The 27239-nt window shown below is 40.8% G+C and overlaps 2 protein-coding genes across 2 annotated transcripts in view; both read right to left on the reverse strand.

Moving 5' to 3' along the window:
• The window catches only part of itgb1bp1 (integrin beta 1 binding protein 1), a 1043117-nt gene that overhangs the window by 533777 nt on the left and 482101 nt on the right, over positions 1-27239 (reverse strand). The window lies entirely within an intron of this gene.
• Positions 5725-9627, reverse strand: LOC133645907 (uncharacterized). The gene is made up of 5 exons (XM_062040837.1): positions 9484-9627; positions 9165-9248; positions 8935-9027; positions 8684-8790; positions 5725-5766 (listed from the first exon to the last, which is right to left on the reverse strand). Exons 1-5 carry the CDS (start codon positions 9566-9568, stop codon positions 5725-5727), a joined length of 411 nt encoding a protein of 136 aa, XP_061896821.1. The 5' UTR covers positions 9569-9627.

Below are 27239 nucleotides of genomic sequence, written 5' to 3' on the forward strand. Positions count from 1 at the left end.
GTGCTGCATGTGAATGGTCTCTGTCTATCTGTGTTGGCCCTGCGATGAGGTGACGACTTGTCCAGGGTGTACCCCGCCTTCCGCCTGAATGCAGCTGAGATAGGCTCCAGCACCCCCCGCGACCCCGAACGGGACAAGCGGTAGAAAATGGATAGATGGATGGATGTTCCACATTATAGTAAAACACCACAGGTTAGAGCACACAGATTTGCAGGAAATGAGTGTCTCCATGGTGAAAGTCAGTAGTACAAGCAACAGCCTCATTTAAATAGGCTGGTCTGCATCACTTTTGCACTTGCTGTCCATTGTACACAGAGTCTTGCTGTAATAGATCACAGGCCCACTAATAGTACATAGAATGTTAATAGTTTTCATAAACTAGTTAGCGCATGTTATTTAAGATCCTAGTAGATCAGGCCCTATATGTACAGTCGCGATCAAAAGTGTACATACACTTGTAAAGAACATAATGTCATGGCTGTCTTGACTCGCCAAACATTTCTACAACATTTTTGTGATAAAGTGATAATGCTGGGTATTGTGGCCAAACAGCTCAATTTTTGTTTCATCTGACATCACATGGACAAAGATAAGACCTTCTGGAGGAAAGTTCTTTGGTCAGATGAAACAAAGATTGAGCTGTTTGGCCACAATACCCAGCAATATTTTTGGAGGAGAAAAGGTGAGGCCTTTAATCCCAGGAACACCGTCAAGCATGGTGGTGGTAGTATTATGCTCTGGGCCTGTTTTGCTGCCAATTGAACTGGTGCTTTAAATGGGACACTGAAAAAGGAGGATTACCTCCAAATTCTTCAGGACAACCTAAAATCATCAGCCCGGAGGTTGGGTCTTGGGCGCAGTTGGGTGTTCCAACAGGACAATGACCCCAAACACACGTCAAAAGTGGTAAAGGAATGGCTAAATCAGGCTAGAATTAAGGTTTTAGAATGGCCTTCCCAAAGTCTGTGGACAATGCTGAAGAAACAAGTCCATGTCAGAAATCCAACAAATTTAGCTGAAATGCACCAATTGTGTCAAGAGGAGTGGTCAAAAAGCACCTTATTGCAGTGAAACTTGCCAAGGGACATGTAACCAAATATTAACATTGCTGTATGTATACTTTTGACCCAGCAGATTTGGTCACATTTTCAGTAGACCCATAATACATTCATGAAATAACCAAACTTCATGAATGGTTTTTGGGACCAACAAGTATGTGCTCCAATCACTCTATCACAAAAAAATAAGAGTTGTAGAAATTATTGGAAACTCAAGACAGCCATGACATTATGTTCTAGTGTATGTAAACTTTTGATTGCGACTGTATATTTGAGGAAACATGGGGAATAATCTGGCATTTATGAAGTTAAATAAATTATTTTAGGTGGATTTACTTCCAAGACATTTGGCTTGGGAATAAGTATTTCAGTGAATTCAAAATCTGCTTTGTACTAAAAATCATCTAAAGTATCCTCAGAAATAGAATTTCAGTAACACAGTTTTTCAGTGAGACTGAAACAAGTATTAGAGCGTTTTTTTATTACTGTTGGAAACTTATATTCACACTATGATTTTTAGTCCTGTCCCTTAATCCTAACTCGTATGCAATATACAAATGTTTAATGTCAATTTGCAGCACTTGTGATGATGAGACAAATGAGATGCACATACACAAGTGCTTCCCTCTGCCATTTTTTTCCTGGGCGAATAACAAATATTAACAGCATGGCCTTATTAGACCCTGATAAATACGGGCCAGCAGACAGTGGTTTGCATACGCCTAACTTCACTTCTAATTCAGCTGTGTACCTGCAAAATCCTGTGTGTGACGTGATAAGTTTTGCTTGTTTTTATTAGCTGGTAAGTGTCACTGCGTGGATCGTTCTCCCAGGATGCAGACGGAAAACTCCGGAGGCAAGGTACAGGTAAGAAAATGATTTAATGTCCATAAATAACAAACATAGCAAGGGTGCCTATAGCACGGGGAGCTAACAGAATAGCTAACAAGGATAAGTTGATTGGCAACACTAAATTGGCCCTAGTGTGTGAATGTGAGTGTGAATGTTGTCTGTCTATTAGTGATGGGTCCTGCAACACCGATGCATCGGTGCATGCGTCGAGCTCATAAAGCAAAACCCTGTGCCGGTGCGCGTACCGCTTTTAGAAAGTCACGTGACCGATCATGAGCTGTTTCGGCAACTTGACCGATACGCAAACTGTGTCGAACTGACGCCTGCGCGCCAAACTGTGTTTATAAGGAAGCGCATCTGTCAACGAGATGCTGCTGCCAACAGAATCGCCGCACTTCTGTCGTTGGTCATTTGTAATTTATCGTCGTCGGAAATCATGGAGCAGCCTCAGGCAAAAAGAATGATTTCCACCGTGTGGGAATATTTTGATCATATATCGGGAAAAAAAGGTATTTGTGTTCATTTCCTTGTCGTTTCATCCTGTTCTCTCAAAGTTTCCACTTGATCTATTAGAATTCAAAATCTCTTCAAAATGATTCTTAGTTTACTATTCATATTTTCTGCAGGTTAAATGTCGCATTTGTACGACAGAATTGTCGTACATTAACAAATCGACCTCCTCAATGCTGAGGCATTATAGGGCCAGGTATGAAAATTAAGTTCCAGAGCAGGGGTCACCAACGCGGTGCCCGCGGGCACCAGGTAGCCCGTAAGGACCAGATGAGTAGCCCGCTGGCCTGTTCTAAAAATAGCTCAAAAAGCAGCACTTACCAGTGAGCTGCCTCTATTTTTTAAAATTTTATTTATTTACTAGCAAGCTGGTCTCGCTTTGCTCAACATTTTTAATTCTAAGAGAGACAAAACTCAAATAGAATTTGAAAATCCAAGACAATATTTTAAAGACTTGGTCTTCACTAACTGACAAAGAAACAGATAACAGATTTGGTGTCCAGTTCAGAGTGTGACATGATTTATTTAAAAATTTGAGTTGACTTTTGTATTTTACATGAGTTATTATTTGTACAAACATGGTGCAAAGTAATTCATGATTTGTTAAAAAATGTTAGTGGCTAGCTAGTTAAAATGGGATATTGTGATTTCACAAGACTGTTTTAGAAGTGTTCATTGAAAATGTTCAATTTGAAAAATGTGCACTTAGAGAAAATATAAAAATGAAGTGTTGCATATTGATATTTATCTGTTTCTACATATATTTATTGTGAGAAATCATTAAGATGATCAGTGTTTCCACAAAGATAAATATCATTAATTAATAATAATAACATAGAGTTAAAGGTAAATTGAGCAAATTGGCTATTTCTGGCAATTTATTTAAGTGTGTATCAAACTGGTAGCCCTTCGCATTAATTAGTACCCAAGAAGTAGCTCTTGGTTTCAAAAAGGTTGGTGACTCCTGTTCCAGAGACACACAGGATAAACTCAGGTATACAGCCATTCTACAACTTACTCAGTTTCTTTTTTGATAATTAATTCCCTTCTTCTTTATCTCATTTTTAACCATCAAGCTACCAGAAAGCAGATGCTGGATGAGGCTCTGCTGAACTTCATTGACAAGGACTGCCAGCCCCTCAGCATTGTGGAGAGTGAAGGGTTCAGGGAACTGGTGCAGGTCCGTGAGCCATCATATGTTTTGCCTACCAGAAAGGTTTGTGTGAAAATTATCTAAAGTTGTAGTTGATACATCCAATTTATTTAAAGGCCTACTGAAACCCACTACTACCGACCACGCAGTCTGATAGTTTATATATCAATGATGAAATCTTAACATTGCAACACATGCCAATACGGCCGGGTTAACTTATAAAGTGACATTTAAAACTTCCCGGGAAATATCCGGCTGAAACGTCGCGGTATGATGACGTATGCGCGTGACGAAGCCAGAGTAAAGGAAGTTATGGTACCCGTAGAATCCTATACAAAAAGCTCTGTTTTCATTTCATAATTCCACAGTATTCTGGACATCTTTTGCAATTTGTTTAATGAACAATGAAGGCTGCAAAGAAGACAGTTGTAGGTGGGATCGGTGTATTAGCAGCGGACTACAGCAACACAACCAGGAGGACTTTGTTGGAGCGCTAGCCGCGCTAGCCGCCGACCTCACCTTGACTTCCTACGTCTCCGGGCCGCCAAACGCATCGGGTGAAGTCCTTCGTCCTTCTCCCGATCGCTGGAACACAGGTGAGCACGGGTGTTGATGAGTAGATGAGGGCTGGCTGGCGTAGGTGGAGAGCTAATGTTTTTAGCATAGCTCTGTGAGGTCCCGTTGCTAAGTTGCTAAGTTAGCTTCAATGGCATCGTTAGCACAACATTGTTAACCTTCGCCAGCCTGGAAAGCATTAACCGTGTATTTACATGTCCACGGTTTAATAGTATTGTTGATTTTCTATCTATCCTTCCAGTCAGGGGTTTATTTTTTTGTTTCTATATGCAGTTAAAGCACGATGCTATCACGTTAGCTCGTAGCTAAAGCATTTCACCGATGTATTGTCGTGGAGATAAAAGGCACCATTTCGCGTTCTCGACTCTCACTTTCAAGAGGATATAGTATCCGAGGTGGTTTGAAATACAAATCCGTGATCTACAATAAAAAAAGGAGAGTGTGGAATCCAATGAGCCAGCTTGTACCTAAGTTACGGTCGGAGCGAAAAAAGATACGTCCATCACTGTCTCTCAAGTCCTTCACTGTAACGTTCCTCATCTACGAATCTTTCATCCTCGCTCAAATTAATGGGGTAATCATCACTTTCTCGGTCCAAATCTCTCTCGCTCCATTGTAAACAATGGGGAATTGTGAGGAATACTAGCTCCTGTGACGTCACGCTACTTCCGGTACAGGCAAGGCTTTTTTTTATCAGCGAGCAAAAGTTGCGAACTTTATCGTCGATTTTCTCTACTAAATCCTTTCAGCAAAAATATGGCAATATTGCGAAATGATCAAGTATGACACATAGAATGGATCTGCTATTCCCGTTTAAATAAAAAAAAATCATTTCAGTAGGCCTTTAATATTTAAATTGAAAATGTTGAGTTGCTTTTGGTTTGACTTGGTGTTATTTTCAGACCATCAAAAAAATGCTGGTGAAAAAATATGAAGAGGAACGAGAAGGAGTGAAATTGGAAGTACAGCAAGCTGTGGCAGTGAGTATAACAGCTGACATGTGGACATCTGTAAACATGGAGGCTTACTTGGCTCTTACCTGTCACTACATAAATGATAATTTGCAGTTGTGTACATCTGTGTTGGGAGTGCAATACTTTCCACAAAGTCACACTGCTGACAATTTGGCCCAGGTCAAAAGGGGCATGATGGCGGACTGGGCCATAACTAATAAAGTAAAGTGTTTTGTGACCGACGCGGCACCAAACATGATTGCATCTACTACACAGCTCCAAATTCGACACTCAATTTGCATTGCACATAGTCTTAATTTATTAGTTAGAAAATCATGTGACCAGATCCCCACACTTGCATTCATCAGACACAAAGCTAGGCACATTGTCACATACTTTAGATCGAGCACTACAGCAAAGGAGAAGCTTGCTCAAGTGCAGCAACAGTTGGGACGGCCAACCCTGAAACTCATCAATGAGGTGGCAACACGCTGGAACAGCACATATGAAATGCTGTGAAGGCTACATGATGAGAAGGAGTCAGTGTGGGTATCTCTGGCCTCTCTAAAAACAGATTTGACTCCACTTACAGCTGATGAGTTTAACATCGTAGGAGAAACACTTATTGTGCTTGCTCCTTTCCATCAAGCCACAGTGGCGTTGTCTGAGGAGAGGCGAGTGTCAGGGTCAAAGGTCATCCTGATGATGAAAATGCTCTACGTTGCACTAGAGCAGGGGTCGGCAACCCGCGGCTCCGGAGCCGCATGCGGCTCTTTGACCACTCTGATGCGGCTCAGCTGCATACTTGCCGACCCCCCCGATTTTCCCAGGAGACTTATGGATCTCAGTGCCTATCCTAGATAACTCCCAGGGCAAATATAATCCTATTTTCACTCTAAATACTAAATTAAGGGCATGCCCTAATTGCACTGCAGTAACTGTCCTCTATAGCATTTACAAACAGCGTGCCAGCCCGGCCACATGTTATATGTAGCTTTTACTTGCGCACGTAGGAGACAGCAAAGCATACTTACTCATCAGCCACACAGCTTAGACTGACGGTAGCCGTATAAAACAACTTTAACACTGTTACGTTACAAATATGCGCCACACTGTGAACCCACACCAAAAAAGAATGAAAAACACATTTCTGGAGAACATCCCACCGTAACACAACATAAACACAACACAACCAATACCCAGAATCCCATGCAGCCCTAACTTTTCCGGTCTAGATTATACACCCCCCGCTACCACCAAACCCCCCCACACATCAAACCCCCCCGTGCGTCGGTTGAGCGGAAGAGTTAGTGCTGCATGGGATTCTGGGTATTTGTTGTGTTGTGTTTATGTTGTGTTACAGTGCAGATGTTCTCCAGAAATGTGTTTGTCATTCTTTTTTGGTGTGGGTTCAAAGTGTGGCGCATATTTGTAACGTAACAGTGTTAAAATTGTTTTATACGGTACGGCTACCGTCAGTGTAAGCTGTGTGGGTGCTGACCTAGTACGCCTTGCTGTCACTCACGTGAGCAAGCTGAAGCTGCATTCTGCATGTGGTCGAGCAGGTACACTGTTTGGGCAGGCTGTAGAGGGCGCCAAAAGCAGTGCCATCACGCCCTGCTATTCGGGAGTCTCCCGGAAATAATGAGAGGGTGGGCAAGTATGACGCTATCAAGCGCCATTCATTCAAATCTCGCGGGCCGCACTAAGATCAAATTTCCATATTAAAGACCCCTGGTTAACATAGCACAAAGCAATTTAAGCTTTATATGCGGTGTTTTTCATTTTAAATTTAATTTTTTTTTGTGGCTCCCATTATTTTCTTAAATTTGTGAAACTTGCCAAAATGGCTCCTTGAGTGGTAAAGGTTGCCGACCCCTGCACTAGAGCATAGTGCTTCAACCTTGCAAACACAGGCAGCCAAACACCTCCATGAACACTTGAAGCGTCGAGTCACAGACACTGCTTCCAATCTGGAGTCATTAAGTGTGTTGACCCTAGCAACACTTCTTGACCCCAGATTTAAATCACTCGGGTTCCGCAGTTCTTGTAAATTGAATGACGCCATCATTCGGCTACGTTCCGAATGTGCGTCTGTCATCGGACGCACAAATGAGCCCCTGCCAGGACCATCTGCAGAACAGCTGTCTGCACCCACTTCAGGCATTTATTCAGCATTATTTTTGTTGTTGTTTGAAATCATGTAATAAAATGCATATGTGTTGTTTTTAAGATAACCTTTGGAAACATCTGGATATGGAAGTGGGAAGGCAGACAAAAAAAGTCTACTGCAGATGCCATACAAGAGGTCCAACGTTACGTAGCTAGGTCCCAGGACCCATTGAAATATGTAGCTAGGTCCCAGGACCCATTGAAATACTGGGACCAACAGAAGACCACATTCCCAAACCTCTTCCAGCTGGCACTTAATTTCCTCTGCACTCCCGCCTCCTCTGTGCCCTGTGAGCGGGTCTTTTCTACAGCCGGAGAAATAATAACTAAGAAGAGAAATCGTCTAAAATGTAATACTTTGGAAAAACTGTTTTTTTTTTAAATAAAAATGTGTAAAAAAAAAAAAATTCCCAGTCCACAAGCATCCTCATTCACTACACGTTCTCTTAGATTTCCATGTTATGATACATGTTCACATTATTTATTGACTGTATCTAAAAAAGATAAAAATATATTTTTATTTAAATGAAGATATGAAATAATCCTAAATGAAATACAATGACTTGGTTTATATTATTGTATATACCAGGTCATAAAATCAGTGTCAGTTGAGTCGGTCCATAGGTTGCCTGTAGCAGTGCCGGCCCAAGCCTCCATGGGGCCCTAAGCAAAATTTGATTTTGGGGCCCTCTATTTCTGCCAATAACATTGATTGTTGATCATTCACACACCTACTATAAACTCATTGCGGCTCTGGCAGTGTTGTTTACATTATCCTATTGTCAGCCTGGCATGTCTTTACAAATGACATGTCATTTATAAAGATATGGGGGTGGCCCAGTTAAGAACATAAATAATACCAATGAATGAACGAATGATGTCCAGAGTGCCACATATGGTTCCTAATCTTAAAATGTAGAAAACATTCAGCTACAAGAGTGGCCTGGGGTTGAACAGTCCAAGTGATAAAGCTTTGTATTTACAGTAAAAGTGTCATCTTGTCTCATCAGTCTTGTACATATTAGTCTTTAATTACTAGTTTATATTTTTAGTTAATTGTTCATATTTAATGTTTACTTTGTACAAAGAGAGCGCAGTCTACTGAAGTTAAATTCCATGTGTGTTAAACATAACTGGACAATAAAGCTGATTCTGATTCACTTTATTATTGCACCTATGTTGACCCAATCCCGCTGTCCCTCGGCTGCCAGTTTTAAGGACTTTTTGGAAAATAATTTGCAGCAAAAGCAATAGACTGCATCTTTACTTCTTGAATAAGTCAGCCAGCTAAGCTTGACTTTTTCCCCATTGACTAGCTGTCTGTAGGTATAACGATAATGAAAACTTCGGCCATCATGCCGTTTGGGGAATGAAACGTTCTCCTTAATAGACAGTGGTCCTTTGATCACCTGCTCAGTCCTGTCTGAATCTGAGAGGAAAGAAGGCCACTCAGCTGGGTCAACTGGCGGAGCGGATGATGGTCCATGGTGTGAAGGGGACGTTGTGGTGGAAGTTGCTGAGGAAGTGACCAAAGAAAGACAATGACTAAAAAAGAAGGACCTATAAGGTCATTAAATTGCACTGTTGGACATAATTATTAATCTCAGAATGTTCTGGAGTACAATGAGCAATTATAAAGGGTGTTTTGCAGTTAACTTACTAGATAAATCAGCTGTGGTTTCAGACATGGAGGGGACAGTGGGCACAGAGGATGGAGGTGTGTGAGAGAGCACTGTAGAGGATGGAGATGGACCTAAGATGAAATACATACATACATACATATAGGCACACATATTAATGAGATACTTTGACTATATTAATTTCCCTTCAGGTGTAATGTTTATACTAAGAAATTAAATGTATACTGTATGGTGACAGTCTTTTCCTCACCTGATTCATCACTCACAGTTGAGCCTGAGGATGTGGACTGGCTCTGGGCTGATTCTGTGCCTCCAAAGTATTTTAACAATGCTCCTGGGGAAGTTTCACATAACTTATGAGTTGATGTAAAAAATAATGTTTATTTTACTCACATAAATTACCGTGCTCTGCTGCAAACAATTTGTGCAAACAACATATCTCACTAGTAACCTGATGCTAAAAACATATTGCTAGCACCGCGCTAGCTAGCTAACGTCACCTAGCTAAAGCTAATTACAGCTACAAATCTCTTTGATAAACTTTTTATTACCAAGTCATGCAAACATACCTTTATCATGGCATTTTTTCTCCTCTTCCATTTTCTTCTTCTTCCTTTTTTCTGCACCTGAAGGATATGTCCTTTTTTGTGACATTGTTTTGCCTCTATCTGCGCTTTTGATGCCCAGTGCGCACTGGCATTGCACGGCAGGCGGCAAACGTCACAGGTGCAGTAGAGGCAGCTTAAAGAGAGGCAGGAAGAATCACTAGGTATAGATCAGCAGCAGCACTCTGTTGACTTAAAATTGTGTTTTTGTACAATAACATATCTTTGATCATTTAGAAATCATCAGTCAGACTCGTACATGCAAAAAATAAAAATAAGAATTTTTTGTTAATTGCTTTTGGGGGCCCCCTGGTGGCCGCGGAGCCCTAAGCAAGCGCTTAGTACGCTTATGCCTTGGGCCGGCTCTGGCCTGTAGGGATTTTTAATGTCCAGCAGATGTCAGTATTTAGTGACACAGTATCGACACAGTATCAATACAGTTTTGCAATGTGTCGAAACGCTTCATGACGCCTCATCAACCCATCACTACTGTCTGAGATAGGCTCCAGCAACCCCTGTGACCCCGAAAGGGACAAGCGGTAGAAAATGAATGAAAAGCATAAGACAAAGCTTAGCTCAGGGATCCAAAAGGTAAATAAGGTAACTTGTTGCATGTAAGCAAATAAGGAAGCCAGACCGAGTGTGGCGTAAGGCAGGAATAAATAGCTCTCTGATTAGTGCCCAGGAGCAGGTGAGCATCCCAAACACTAATCAGAGGCAGGTGAAAGCAATCTGCAGTCCATCCATCCATCCATCCATTTTCTACCGCTTATTCCTTTCGGGGTCGCGGGGGGCGCTGGAGCCTATCTCAGCTACAATCGGGCGGAAGGCGGGGTACACCCTGGACAAGTCGCCACCTCATCACAGGGCCAACACAGATAGACAGACAACATTCACACTCACATTCACACACTAGAGCCAATTTAGTGTTGCCAATCAACCTATCCCCAGGTGCATGTCTTTGGAGGTGGGAGGAAGCCAGAGTACCCGGAGGGAACCCACGCAGTCACGGGGAGAACATGCAAACTCCACACAGAAAGATCCCGAGGCCGGGATTGAACTCACGACTACTCAGGACCTTCGTATTGTGAGGCAGACGCACTAACCCCTCTGCCACCGTGCTGCAACAAAAACACAAACCCAGGGGTGCTCAAAACAGGAACTGAGGGAGTCCAAAACTATACAAAACATGATCTGGGCAACAGATCATGACAGTAGGGGTATATGGAGCCAGAACACTGTTTCTTTTTTTTCGGTTTAGCTTCTTTTTTTTTACGGTTTCAAACTAATGGCAGTGTTTTAGCGTGAGGGGCGGGTGCTTGTGGGCGGGGCTTACAACACATTTTACCCAAAAGCAGTTTTACTCGACTTGGTCTTGCAGGTATAACACCGTAAAACAAGACGGGAGGACCCAGGGGCTCTAAATCAAGTTTTAAAATTCATATATTCGTGTTAACCTAGCCATACATTCGTGATGTAGTAAAGGCGGTAATAAAATTGATTATGTACTTTTTAATTATCCGTGTTGTTCTCGATATAGCCGTGATATTCGGCGAAACTCCGTATGGAACACTACTTTGTTACATTTCTACACAGAGAGAAAAGAAAGGCTTTAAAATGTAAGTGTAGCTGTATTTACTCATTTAAAACATTTAACACCAGACATGTAAAACTTGGTGTGACATGAGTAACTAATTTGTGTTAGAAAACGAGACTTTGACTTTCGACTTTGACTCCGGCGAGAGAGCCTCATATCCAGGCAGTGATTAAAACTTCATGCGCTGATTTTTTTCAACGTTTGGAAGTAAAGCCTTACATCTGATCTATCTTTTTCTGTCTATGTTTACACCTAAATAGGTGGACTCATATTTATTGTGTGTCTTATTGTATTGTATTGTCAAGTATTAGTTTGACTTGTATAAACAATGTGCTGAAACTACCACTGTTGTGATTAGTTTCCTGCCTTAATTGTGAATATTACAAAATAGGGGTATACATTCAGATTTCCTAAATGAGATTCCACATAATATATATATGTTTACATTTGAAAGTACAAGCTACAACATATTTTTAAAACATCAATAACTATATTGTAGAAATAAGGTATTATTTAAAATTAATAAACAAAAATAGGCTTGAGTTTTAGAGAAGACATTTCTATTAAAAATTACATTAAAACATCTTTAAAAATGATATCAGAATGGTACTCTGTGATGTTGCTGTATATAATTCAACAAGACAAAGAAGATCTCTGCCTTTGTGGGACATCTGGACTTCTTTCACAGGCGTGACATCCAACTACAGAACATCATCATCATCAAGTAAGCGAAGCTGATGCTTGACCGCCATAATATATTTGATAATATTTAATTAATTATATTATATAAATATAAAGCAATCATAAAATAAATTATCAATTAACTATAATAACTAATACCTGTTTTAAAGTTATTTTACTTGCTCTGTAAAGAGAATCATGAATGATGAATGATTTAAAAAAAAAAAAAATTTTTAAAAGTTGCTTGTAATACGTGGACTTGGCAACATTGCCTCTACTAACAGCTAGGAACTCCCGCGATAACTCAAGTCACAGCGACCGTGGATGGAAATAACTTTAAGTCTTGTGGAGAGAACGACCTGCCAGGACTCCGAAGCTAAACTTACCATTCAGAATACCTTTTTCTTTATTTACTTCAGCTCTCTATTAATTCCTCTGACTGGAATGCTGCAGCTTTTCTACCGCTATTTAATTTTTAGTTATTTCATTTGATAAAAAATCAAACAAAGGAATATAATAAAAATCAATCAATCAACAAAACAATAAAGTAAAATATGAATGAAAAGGAGCAGAAAGAAGTTAAAAACGTATAATATCTGCCTCCTATTCAAATTGACTTTCAATGTTGACGACTACAAAGCCATATTTTATTTTACAACAATTAAACCAATAATGAAGAAATAATTGTACTCAGTCATATCTTTTCTATGGTATAGACCGGGGGTCGGCAACCCGCGGCTCTAGAGCCGCATGCGGCTCTAGAGCCGCATGCGGCTCTTTAGCGCCACCCTAGTGGCTCTCTGGAGATTTTTCAAAAATGTATGAAGAATGGAAAAAGATGAGGGGAAAAAAAAATCAATTTTTTTGTTTTAGTATGGTTTCTGTAGGAGGACAAACATAACACAAACCTCCCTAATTGTTACAAATCACACTGTTTATATTAAACGTGCTTCACTGATTCGAGTATTTGGCGAGCGCCGTTTTGTCCTACTAATTTTGGCGGTCCTTGAACTCACCGTATAGTTTGTTTGCATGTATAACTTTCTCCGACTTTCTAGGACGTGTTTTATGCCACTTCTTTTTCTGTCTCATTTTGTCCACCACACTTTTAACGTTGTGCATGAGTGCACAAAGGTGAGTTTTGTTGATGTTATTGACTTGTGTGGAGTGCTAATCAGACATATTTGGTCACTGCATGACTGCAAGCTAATCGATGCTAACATGCTATTTAGGCTAGCGATATGTACATATTGCATCATTATGCCTCATTTGTAGGTATATTTGAGGTCATTTAGTTTCCTTTAAGTCCTCTTAATTAAATGTATATCTCATGACACATGTAATATGGCTTTTAATTTTTTGCGGCTCCAGACAGATTTGTTTTTGTATTTTTGGTCCAATATGGCTCTTTCAACATGTTGGGTTGCCGACCCCTGGTATAGACTAAGGGTCAAACATTGAGGACTGAGGGTCTCATTATTGGATCAATTGCTGTTTTACGCATTAATTAAGGTAACTGTCGAAATGCATTGCAAGAGACGTCTTTGAGTCATTCAGATGGGTTAGTTAACACTTTTATTTAGATTAATAATGATGATGGATTATAATCTATATTTTGACAGTCCTAGACAATATATAATATATATAACTTGGATTTCAAATACTAGCCTATGTTAAAGGTGTCCTTGTTTGTTCCTGTCTCCTTTACTATCTGGAGTCATGCTTTATTTTCTATTTTGTTGCCATTGTCACGGTGCTCTTCTTGTACCACAGATGCTACTGGATTATCGTCATCATCATCATAGAAATGTCAAAGGAATATTACAGGAATTCTCTAGATAGCAGCGTGTTGACACAAGGCTATTTGTCACTTTGATCATGAAGGTGACTCTCAATGGACTCCGTGAACCACAAAGATATAAAACTGACTATGTGTAGAATAATATTGTTGTACAGAACTGAGTGATGGAGAGAAAAAAAGACCAGAGAAGAAAATGTCTGCTTCTAAAAGGTCTACAGCAGGCCTATTCAACTGGCGGCCCACGAGCCACATCCGGCCCGCTACAGCTTTTAATTTGGCCCGCCAACCATCCCCCAAATAGGCTTGACGAAACCATTAAAACTAGGGGCAGCCATAGATGCAGGACTATCGCAATGAATCAACAGTGGCATAAGTAGAAGAAGACTTGAAACAAACAAACAAACCTTTCTAAGTAGATATTGTGTATAAAGATATTTTGTTTGTTTTGTATTGAAATTGCTGACTTTGTGATGTCTTTTGTATTTGTGGTCGTTTTGTTTTTTTGTCTGAGAATAACTCTGGCAATCAAAGATAGTTTAATACACGTAGAGCTAATTTTGACTAACGCTACACCTTAGGTTTAATTGTGATGACTCACATTCACTTTGTGCAATGTTTGCTGTGGACGTTGTTTAGTTTCTATATGCGTAAACATTTGTAGTTTCTTGTGTGAATGTATTAACACTAAACCTTCTATTTTATTTAAGCAAAATATACAATGGATGTTATTCTTTTGTATGTTTTCAGTGTTATAAACTTAAATGAAGTAAGAAGTGTAAAGATATCAAACTAATGAAGGAAAATAATTCAAAAGAAGGAACATCAATCTTCAACAAAACTTCCACAGCTTCTGTTTGTTAATGCTGTGAACTATCTTTCTAGCTGCACACGCTGGAAATGAGTGGCGAGGGCAGATTATTGACGATGCAGTGTGAAAGCCGATGTGTTTACTTTGCGATTAAGTTAAAAAAACATCTCAAAGGAATATAACCTGCAGAGGCACTTTCTGACTAAACATCCACATTTCGTTTACCGTATTTTTCGGAGTATAAGTCGCTCCGGAGTATAAGTCGCACCGCCCGAAAATGCATAATAAAGAAGGAAAAAAACATATATATGCCGCACTGGAGTATAAGTTGCACTTTTTGGGGAAATTTATTTGATAAAACCCAACACCAAGAATAGACATTTGAAAGGCAATTTAAAATAATTAAGAATAGTGAACAACAGGCTGAATAAGTATACGTTATATGACGCATAAATAACCAACTGAGAACGTGCCTGGTATGTTAACGTAACATATTATGGTAAGAGTCATTCAAATAACTATAACATATAGAACATGCTATACGTTTACCAAACAATCTGTCACTCCTAATCGCTAAATCTGATGAAATCTTATACGTCTAGTCTCTTACGTGAATGAGCTAAATAATATTATTTGATATTTTACGGTAATGTGTTAATAATTTCACACATAAGTCGCTCCTGAGTATAAGTCGCACCCCCGGCCAAACTATGAAAAAAACTGCGACTTATAGTCCGAAAAATACGGTAGTTGAATATTCCTGGTCTACAGACAGCACAGCACCACATGGTCACAATAATTGCATTGCACACAATTACTGTGCAGTATAGTCACATACTTAAACCTACGAGCAAACCCTACAATAATCACATTCTTTCATTTTGCCAAAAAAAACATCCTGATTTATTGGAAAAAAAATTGTGTTCGTACTGCGTTTACAGAATATCCAAATTTCCGTCCATCTATCCATTTTTTACCGCTTGTCCTTTTTGGGGTCGTGGGGGGCTGGAGCCTATCCAAGCTGCACTCGGGCGGAAGCCGGGGTACACCCTGGACAAGTCGCCACCTCATCACAGGGTCAACACAGACAGACAGACAACATTCACACTCATATTCTAATTTGCAAAAAGAAAAGAAAACCTCACAGAAGTTTGGCACTTGTCTATGTTTTGCCTCTGGGCCATTACGTGTTTGACTGTGTGTGAACAGGATTTAGTTTGTTGGGGGATTTGTCAGTTCTGTCACTGTTTCCTTCGGCCAGGCGAAGGTTTTGAAAGTGTAACCCCATGGTGACAGGAAAAATGAGTCCCTGCGCGAACATGAATGTCACTCTTTTGAATCCATTATATTTCTTCTGTCTGCTTCTCCACTGTTTACCCAAAGTAGATGAGTCACTTTTGGGCTGTTTGGGACCCTGTTTAAATGCGTGGCATAATAATGTCAAAAGCGAAAGTTACAATATTACAGGGCTAGTTAAAAATATTTTGATTAGTTATTAGGAAAACACAAATTATGAGACCAGTTGTTACTCATGAACCAAAACGTTCAATTGGATGAAATCTGACATGAACTGTCTGTTTTAATGTGCGCACTTGTATGCTTAGCATTTTGAGTACTGTATTTTCCGGGCTAGAAGGCGCACTTAAAATCTTTTTTTTTCCTCAAAACTCTACAGTGCGCCTTATAACCTGGTAAGCCTCATGTACGGAATAATTCTAGTTTCGCCTACTGACCTCGAAGCAATTTTATTAAGTACAAGGTGTAATGATAAGTGTGACCAGTAGATGGCAGTCAAACATAAGAGTTACGTGTAGACTGTATTGTGACTCAAGTAAACAACACCAACATTTTCTATGTTCCGTTGAAAATATAGAACATTACACACAGCGCTCTAAAATCTATCAAAATGTTTTAGTACGACTTTGGTAAGCTATGAAGCCGCACCGCTTAATGTGCTTTAACATACGAGTATTATTATGGTGTGTGTATAAGGTAAGACATATTATCTGGCGTTTTGTTTAGCAATATTATGCAAAAACAACTTTTCTTACCTTCTGGTACCTGCTGATCTGTATTTGAGATCTGCATAAATCCTGAAAAATTGCGCGCCTCCGCCTTTGTAGTCCGCGCCGACCCGTAGTCGATAAGCTTATTCTTTTTCTCTATCTTCCTGTTATGGGACATTCATCCTCCACTGTTGCCATATTATAATATAAAGTAGTGTAAAGTTCTTACTTATATCTGTCAGTAAACTCGCCATAAAAGCGCTAAAACAAACCGGTGTAGTGAGTTTACATTAATCACCCAAGGAACTTTAGTTATTAGATTATTCCGGTCGGACAATTTTTCACGGGACACATTTCACGTTGAAATGCAACGCGTTGTTTCCGGATGAGGAGATGCTGCTCCATTATTGATTGAAGTAAAGCCTGACTGTCATTAAGACAGTTAGCTCCATCTTTTGCCACTTCTTCATCCCCCCTCCTTGCACGCTACACCGCTACAACAAAGATGACGGGGAGAAGACGCTGCCGAAGGTGAGCCACGTAAATAAGACCGCCCACAAAACGGCGCATCCGCAAGCGACTGTCAGAAAGCGGCTTGAAGATGATCTGTAAAACATAATCTATGCAACATTTTGACCAAAGAACCCCCATTACATGTTATGTGGAACACAAGGAAGCGTTTTAAATTTAGAAAATAAAAATTGAAATATGACTCCTTTAATGAGCCCTATAATCTGGTGCGCCTAATATATGAAAAAAGATCAAAAATAGACCATTCATCGGCAGTACGCCTTATAATCCGATGCGCCCTATGGTCCGCAAAATACGGTATGTGATTGAATTGGACCTAGAAGTGATGCAGACAACATGCAGCAGACATGTACCACTTTTTCTGGGCATTTTAGAGGCAATTTACAATGGAACCCACCTTTTAGTGCACTAAAGGTGTGCCCTAGGTTGATGCTGGCACTAAAGGCAGGAAAATGAGTATATTCCAGTGTCACATAGCTTGCGTTCCCTCTGATGCTCTTCTGCAGGGGCTGGGGCCTATAACATAATCTAATGCAAAAATTGGACCAATGAACCCCCATAACATGTTATGGAGACCACAAGGAAGGGTTTTTTAAATGTAGAGGGAAAAAAAAGACCCCTTTAAGTCAAAGTCCTTACAGCAATAAGCAGTGGTGAGTAGTAACTCGCTACATAAAAAAAAGTACTTGTCAGTGTAGTTTTAATGTAATATACTGGTTACTTTTTCTTGAGTATTAAGAAACGCTACTTTTATTCCATTACATTGAGTTTCATTTCTATTGTTACATTAATTTATATCATAACTATTTATAATCGATTGATTAAGACTTGCAAAGACAAATTCATTTGTTAACGAGCCTTCTTCCGGCAGGCACTGTCACATTACTCTGTTTCACCAATCAAATGGAGCCGAGCGGTCACATGATTCTGTTTCGCCAATCCAACGTAAGCTTTAGGCCCCTTCTACACTAAGCCGGCTAAGGTTATCCAGGGTAAATCCCACCTAACCTTATCCTTGTCCACACACACACAAGGGCCATTTAAGACCCCCTCCCCCCTTCGTCCGCCGGCGCAATGCGGCCTAATACGCATTCACGGAAAATGCGCACATCATAGTCACCTCCAGTGTTGCTTTGTATGCAAGTTTTTCAATTTAACTTATCTGAACAATATCCAGTGGTATTTCAATTAACTGGAATCCAGTGTGCTGTGGGGCCCTATTGTAGTGAATCACACCTGAGCCATCATAAATTAATCAAATCTTTATTAGACACGTAAACAATGTGATAAAGAACATTTAACATTAATCAATCTAGGGATCTAGATATCATTCATTGTCCATTCGTTTTTGGTGACTTTGTATACTCTGGACCTAGACGTTGTGTCCGCGACATACATGGCGGACAATAACTTATACAGTCTGCTTTGCCAGTCCAAAAGCATTCGCCGTTTTCCGTAGTCTTTCCTCGACGGCCAGGTAATACAAAGCACACGCAACCTTTTTTTATTACATCCATGGGAGCCCGCATTCTTGTTGTCGCTCCTTCCACAAATGGACAAAGTTTTTTGGTAAGTAGAATCACAGCTGACCCGGACTTTCGAAAGTTCTCTTGCCGTCTGAGAAGTGTTATATCCGAAATAGCTGCAATCGCTTTCTCTTAAGGTATTCATGTGTGATTTCCACAAGCGTCTGTATAGACGAAAGGAGAAACACGGGCATGTCTGGATGACTCGCCTTCATATTTCCAGTGGTTAGCTCTGAGTGACAAAACCGCTTTATTATGAAGCTGGTTGTGGCGCGATCTTTCTGACGTCACTTCCTGTGTGGGCTGCTGTGTTTCTGGCGTCACTTCCTCTCCGAACTCAGTTTGTAAACGATCAATGAGTCCATACAAAGCTAAGTGCCGGAGATTCAAGAAATAGATGCTGCAATTACCCGTGTAAATAATTATCCAAGGAGGGGGACCTTAAATGATGAATTAGTGTGGCCGAAACGGGGCTTAGGCTAAATAATTATTCGATTAATAAGTCATCCGGCTTAGAGTAGACAGGGTCTTAGTGACGTTTGACTCCATTCCATCAATCAAACGAAGCCTTGCATTCTTCCTTTCTAGGAATAAGAAGCTGGTGGCAGTGGTCATTTTGTTGACTAAAAATGTTGGTCTTGGTTTATAGCTACTTATTAATAATTAATCTGTGCAGTGTTGTTGATTTGATTAGTGCTAGCAAACTTGATGTATTACTTCTGAGGGCTGGGTTATGTTACCAAAGCCAACATCATGCTGTGAATGTTCCTTTTCAGGCGTTTATAAAAATAAAAAAAACACAATCTGCAGACAGATGTTCCCCCAAGTGTGCACAAAGCATGAAGCTCCCCCACATCGCATGTATCAATGTCTGAAGACCATGTTTAGGAGCGGCAGTGCGGATCACATCATTCTTTTTATCGGTACGACAAGTCGTGACACTACTACCAAGATCAAGCAGCGTGGAGACAAGATCAAGATTCATCCTAACATGTACTGTACATACATACACTATTATATGTGTCCCTCAAGTGATAGGCAAACATCCATTATTTTACCAAGAGCATAACCAACCTCATTTTAGCTACTGGACTTCCTGCCTGATCTTATTTATTGTTGAGTTTACATTAACACTAATCATGTAATTGTCTTATAAGTGGCAGCGTGCAGGTAGGATGAGTTTTAATATTAAAAATGCAGTACAAAAATAAAAAACAAAATTCAGACACTAAACCAGCGTGGGGCGAACAAATCAAATCGTCGCCAAGGGTGAACAGCGACAAATAGTAGAGTGCGAAAAACTAGAAGTCGTTGCGTATAGCAAGCATTGACCCGGCAACTCGTGCAGGGTGACAGAAACCTATAAAGGGGAGTGATCAACCAAAACACCTGGTGGGAACACTAATTGGTAAAATAAGACAGGTGAGGAGAATCAGTGCCCATGGAAACCTACAGTAAAGAAATGGTAAATGGGTTATACTTGTATAGCGCTTTTCTACCTTCAAGGTACTCAAAGCGCTTTGACACTATTTCCACATTCACCCAAGGCCCTAACCACGACCCATCAGGGCAGGTGTTTCATGGCTGCGCCTGAGGTGTCGACGGTTCCTCCGCAGAACAGCACCTGACTCCAACTTCACCTCGTAAGACCTGGGGTGCACCTCCTTCAGCACCTTTGCGACTTTCCAGACTTTACACGGCTCAAACGGCTGAATTCTCACACTGTCTCCACTCTTGAGACCATCCAAGTCCTTGACTGAGCGGTTGTAATATCTTTCCTGCCTCAGTCTGTTGCCTTTCAGTCCCTGCTCACAGTCCATGACCCTTGGTGTCAAGAGGGTATCTTTTGTTGGCAGTAGGGTCCGAGTCCTCCTACTAAACAGTCTCTGTGCAGGGCTTGTCTCCAGGCCTTGACTGGGTGTGTTTCGATGATCCAGCATAGCCAAGTACGGATCTTGCCCGGCAGCTTCAGCTTTTAGCATAAGTCGCTTGGCTGTCTTTACAGCAGACTCGGCCATCCCATTGCTCTGTGGGTATCCCGGTGATGAAGTTCTGTGCACAAACTCCCACCTTAGGCTGAATCTCTGGAACTCTTCGGACGAATATTGTGGCCCATTGTCTGACACAACCACATCCGGTATGCCATGTCTTGCAAAGTGAGCCTTCAGTTTATGAATTACAGTGCTGCTTTTTGTGTCCGGCAGGTAATCTACCTCCCAGAAATTGGAGTAATAATCTACTGTAATCAAATAATCCCTGTTTTTCCATTGGAACAAATCCGTTCCAACTTTGGCCCATGGTCTAAACACCATATCATGTGGTTTAAGTGTCTCTCTTGGCTGCTTGGGGTCTACTGATCTACAAATGTCACACTTTGAAACAAAAGTCTTTACCTGGTCATTCATACCTTGGCAATATACACATTCACATGCTCTCCTGAGACATCCCTCAACTCCTAAATGTGATGAATGAATGCGGCGTAAGATCAGTTCTCAGTTTATCAGGTATAACTGCCCTTTCACCCCTAAATACAATACCATCCTGTACACTAAGTTCATCCTGAAATGAAAAATAGTGCTGAATATAATGTTGCAGCTCCTGTTTAGTCCTTGGCCAACCTGATAGAATAAAGCCTACCACTTTCTGCAGTTTAGCATCCTCCCTAGTGGCATCTCTAATGGCAGCTAATCTCTCAAGCGATATAGGCAAGTATTCCACCATGTTCACTGTCTCGACCTCAGTCTCAACATCTCCTTTCGTGCCGTCTGGCAAATATGCCCTGCTCAAAGTATCCGCTAATAGCATTTCTCGCCCAGGCAAATACACAACATTTATGTCATACTTTTGCAGCCTAAGTAGCATCCGCTGCAATCTTTTAGGTGCACTAAGGAGTGGCTTTTTGAGAATATTCTCTAGTGGCTTGTGATCACTCTGCACTGTCACTTTCCTGCCATAGGTATACTGATGGAATCTTTCCATACCAAAAACAATAGCCAAACATTCCTTCTCTATCTGCGCGTATCCTCTTTCGGTAGGAGTGAGAGCTCTACTACCAAACGCCACAGGATTGCCTTCCTGAGTTAAAGCAGCCCCTAGGCCAGTGTCTGACGCATCACACTGTAGTGTCAGTTCCATATCCTGGCCATAATACTTTAACACCGGTGCCTTAGATATTTTGTCTTTAAGTCTCTGGAACGCTGACTCTTGCACATCTGTCCATTCCCACATATTGTCTCTGTGTGTAAGTTGTCTCAAAACCTCACAGTCATCAAATAGATGATCAAAAAATTTGGACAAGTAGTTTACCATACCTACAAGCCTCTGTACCCCTTTAACATCAGTTGGACGGGACATTTCGCTAATTGCTCGCACTTTATCAAGGTCAATCTGAAGACCATCTGCAGTCAGCAGATGACCAATGTAGGGCACAGACTGTTGCCTCAGTTTAAACTTGTCAGCATTTAGTCTAATGTTTTTCTCCCTGCATCTAGCCAGGAAACACCTCAAATTTGCATCATGATCTCTTTCTGCTTCTTCCTTTGTCTCACCTTCTCCCGTAATAAGCACATCACCAGCAATAACATATATACCATGCAGACCCTCAAGCGCCTGTATGAGTTTTCTTTGAAAAACTTCAGGAGCCGGACTGATTCCCATTGGCATTCTGAGCCAACGGAACCGGCCAAATGGGGTAGCAAAGGTTGTGATGTAGCTGGATTCTTCGCTCAGCTTCACGTGCCAAAAGCCATGCTTGACATCGCACACTGTGAACACCTTTGCTTTCGAAAGCTCCGGAAGTATGTCATCAATGGTAGGAAGTGGAAAATGGCATCTTTTCAGCGCCTTGTTCAGCGGTTTTGGATCAATGCAAATCCTCGGTCTTCCATTTGGTTTCGTCACCGTCACCATGCTGCTTATCCAGTCAGTGCTACATTCTACTGGTGCAATAATTTCTTTATTTTGTAGTTCTGCTAGTTCCTTTTTCAGTGGTGTCAGTAGAGCTACTGGCACTCTGCGTTTAGGCAGTTTCACTGGGGGTACACTTCTGTCCAGTTCTATGTGGTACTCCCCCTCCAGGCATCCCACACCACTGAAAACATCCTCATATTCCACTTTGATGTTTTCCAGTGTCATGCCTCCCTCGACGTTGTCCTCGACAGCACAATGTCCTTTAACAATACTATCCATCGCCATAATGTTATCATATTGTACTTCAATCAGCTTCATGGCTTCACAGGCCTTCCTGCCAATCAAAGGAAGCTTATCCTTCTGGTCCACCACTTGAAACTCCAATCTGTACAATGTATTATTGCGAGGATTTCTGATTTTCACCTTACACTTGCCCAGTGGCCACGGTTTGCTCTTGTTGTACATCAACAACACCTTTTCTGTTGGCTCCAACTGTGTGTTTGGGCTCAGCAGTTGAATAGGTATAACATTACAGGTGGCACCACAGTCTATTTGGAAGTCAACCATTTTTTGGTTCAGCAACATACCTGCGAAAAGTTGCTGACTTTGAGCTTTGTTCTCCTGCAAATGGTTCACCATTTCCTGGTTTTTACATGTTTCTGTTATTGTGGCGACGTCCTCATATGCATCAGTCTCCTCTGTTACAGCATGCACGGCTCTCTGTCTTCTATTTTGTTCAGCGTGTGACCTACATTTGGCAGCAAAATGGTTGTCTTTGCCACATTTCTTGCATGTCTTACCAAAAGCTGGACACAACTTCTTGTTCCTTGCATGTGTTTTACCACAAAAATTGCAACTGATCATATCTTTATGTTGCGGCACTTTCTGTACTGCATGTACTTCTTCCACCTTCTGTCCTTGCAGAGTTCTGCTGTTTTCCTTTGACAGCTCTGCCGCTCTGCATATGTGCAGGCACTTTTCCAGGGTTAAGTTTTCCTCCCTCAACAGCCTCTCTCTCATTGTAGAGCTGTGTGAGCCACAAACAATTCTGTCTCTTATTAGGGAGTCCTTTATACCTCCAAAATTGCACGTATTTGCCAAAACTTTCAAATCTGTGACATACTTGTCAATATTCTCTTCCAATCCTTGATTGCACAGAAGAAATCTGTACCTTTCTACTGTCTCGTTCAGTTTAGGGTAACAATGTCCATCAAACAGCAACATCATCGAGCTCACAGTCCTCCTCGCCGATCCACTGCTGCCCTCTGGCGTGTTCAGCAGCTCCCTTCCACTTTCGCCGATTAGGTAGTAGAAAAGTTTCACCTTCATAACCTCCTCTGCTTCCGGCATCGTCAGTTCCATGTAAAGCGTAAACTACTCTTTCCAACATTTCCACGACTTCGCCAAATTAGCAGAGTCCAAACGAAGTATCGGCGGAGGTCTCAGTTGCTCCATTTCCGTTTCCCTCACATCACTCGATGCCGCGGTTTCTGTCAGCTCCGGTCCCGCTAGCTGTTAGCCGTTAGCAACGCCTCTTCACGTTCGTGGCGGTCTCAAAGTTTAACTACCGCTGCCACCATATTTCACTGTAGTCCGTTATATTCCCAACCATAAAGAGTGGACGGTTAGAGCAGTATAGTTGCTTACTTGTACTTTATTGGCAACTTCCGTGCAGGTACAATTCCAGGTGACTCACTCACACTAGCCCGCTTACTTCCTGTACAGTGTGTCTCACTCTAAACGTTCCCCCCTGCAGCATATATTAATATGCTGGAGTATCAACGTAACAATCATATTGTAACAAACACAACACTATAATCTCTGGCCTTTCTGGGAACCACTTGCTCAAAGTCTCTTTTTCTTTGGTCTGATAAATACTTTTACAAGTTAAAAGAAAATAAATACAAATAAACATAGCCAGCTACTAGTGTTGTCCCGATACCAATATTTTGGTACCAGTACCAAAATTATTTTGATACTTTTCGGTACTTTTCTAAATAAAGGGGACCACAAAAAATTGCATTATTGGCTTTATTTTAACAAAAAATGTGTATCAATTTAGCTAAAATCTGCCGGTGTTGCACAGAAAGTCTTGCACAAACACAAAATAAATTATCCGAATGACTTACAAAATAAATTAGTCCGTCTTCAAGGCGGATCGTATTTTACGCTTTGAAATGTCTTAATGGGTGGGCACGGACATGAAGTCAACTTGTCAAAGGTTTTCCGATGTGATTTCACCTTGTTGACCCAAATGTTAATTTTGGAAGTCCAAAATTATTCCAGACAGCTATGTGCGCCTATTGCGGTCCTGTGTCAAATGCCATCTGATACAGAGGTCGTGGTTTTTGGGAGTTGTGTGTGTTTACAACGCTCCCCAGGGATGATGTTACTGTTGTGCTGTTGCTTGCTACAAAGAAAAAAAGTGTTCATTCTGCAAGGCAAAACTGTCTTTTTAACAAGTCAAGTCAGACGCGCCCGCCTGTGGGTATTGATGGATGGCTATGCTCGAGACGTTCTGTGGTGTTTACTTCAGTGTTTACTTTATCACTTGATTATGCGCTGACTCGCGAGATCTCATAAAAGTCTGCGCTGTTTGGCTGTACGGCATAGAGAACGGCGGTGAAGATTGCCGGATGACAGATGGCGCTGACGTTGGGTGGCAATCACACATCACAGCTGTGACGCTTGCTGTGAAAATCAGGGGTTGGATTGCTCAGATCTAATCCAGATCCGGACATTTTCATACTACAATTTGAGGGACAGTGCCCTCTGGTGGCTAATTATAATAAGTGTTTCACTCTGCTGATTGCATAACATAGTACATGTGTATCGCGTACAAAACATTTGCTATGGTGCCGTTGTTCCTCTGGCCATTAGTGGTCCAAACAAAGTGCAATATTGAGTTCCTTCTGAAGATCGTATTGAATCTCAATGCAAATCTCACTATTTGCAACAGTAGCAACTTTCAAATCAGCACATTAAAAATCAATATTTTTTAACCCTGCCAGTTGAAATGTGTTGGTATTATAGCACATCCAGAACTGTGGTATTATTAGATTGTGGTCTGTAACATCGTAGGAGAAACGTTGAAATGAGAACGATTGAATTGATTTGTTACACACACACACGCACGCACGCAAACACACACACACACACACACACACACACACACACACACACACACACACACACACACACACACACACACACACACACACACACACATATTTTTACTCAAAAAATGTCGCTATTTTACAAGAACAACAAAAAAATTGGCAATAATATGGTAAAAGTCGCCCTGCGATGAGGTGGCAACTTGTCCAGGGTGTACCCCGCCTACCGTCCGAATGCAGCTGAGATAGGCTCCAGCGACCCCCCCCCCCCCCCCGCGACCCCAAAAAGGACAAGCGGTAGAAAATGGATGGATCGTAAAAGTCAGCATTTTATGTGACAAATGTCACTATTTTGCATAAAAAAGTAATAATTTTACATAAAAATGTCATAATTTTACATAAAAATGTCATAATTTTACATAAAAATTTCATAATTTTATGAGAAAATATTGCAATATTACAGAAAACAGAAAGAATATGAGAAATTGTATATAAATAAACATTGATTGATTGATTGATTGATTCCCAATTTTATAAGAAAAAAGTTGACACATTGTGAAAAAAAGACTGCGTTTAGTTAATTGTATTTGTTTTAATTTGTTGTGTGTAATTGGCTTTTAATTATTCATTATTTACTTAAAGTTATTACAGTAATATTATGATATTTTTGAATTTTACTCAATAATTTTACTAGTTTTATCATATATTGCTGCTTTTCCACCTGTCAATGTTTACTTTTTTAAGCACATTAAATCAACCAAAAATATCTAGACTTTGGAGCAATGTTCACGGATTCTAGTATTTGGCTCTTTATTAGATGCAACGGTTTTCCGTATTGGGACCATGATTTCGGTTCTCATTTGGAAGGTACTTTTTCTTGTTGGTGTCTCAAGAAGGGTAGAAATACAAGAACACACACACACACACACACACACACACCACACACACACACACACACACACACTGTTTTGTTTTTTTCAAGTCAATTCTTGTTTACTAGTCCGTTGCTTGTATTTCACACAAGCCGCTGAGAAACACTGGAAATGCACAAGTGTGTACCTAGTGTTGTTTTTGATGTCCACATTTTGGAGCTACGATTGCTGGTATGCTCAGAGTTAATAAAAAATACTTTTGGATGACATTCTAAGTGACATTTTAATGGCCCATTCATTTCCTTCTTTTGCAATACAGTAAACAAGTTCAAAACTCTTTTGAACAAGCATTCTGGGCTGTTTAAGTGCCTTTTGTCTGCCACTCACTTTCACGCTCTCTTGCAAACACTCAGCCAAGGTGTTTTTTCCCCCACTCAACAGGTTGCAGCTAATCCTTTTCGGGTTATCTGTTCAGCACAGACACGTTGCGAGTCAATGTATGTTTGTATTTGTGGGGAATGGAGATTAGTTCCATTTTCAAATATGGGGGTTGGACCTATTGTTCTCAAGCATTTATACACACATGCAGTGTGTGAGCACAGGCAGTGTGAGCGCACGTGTGTATAATGTGTGTGTACTCAGGTGTCCACTTGGAGTGTATTCAAGAAACAAAAAAAGTATGCAGCTCAAACAAAGAAAGTTGGAATGAAACATTTGTAGGGTTTCATAGCAAAGTCTGCAAATATGTCAGTGACAAGTAAAAGTGCAGCCCAGAGAGGTTTTTGATGATAAATCAATAATACTTTCATTCACATCTATGTCAGGTAATCTCAATACTATATATCATGCAACATTACTGAGAGCCCCTTAGAG

This window comes from Entelurus aequoreus, linkage group LG03 (assembly GCF_033978785.1).
Source record: "Entelurus aequoreus isolate RoL-2023_Sb linkage group LG03, RoL_Eaeq_v1.1, whole genome shotgun sequence".
NCBI classification, from domain to species: domain Eukaryota; kingdom Metazoa; phylum Chordata; class Actinopteri; order Syngnathiformes; family Syngnathidae; genus Entelurus; species Entelurus aequoreus.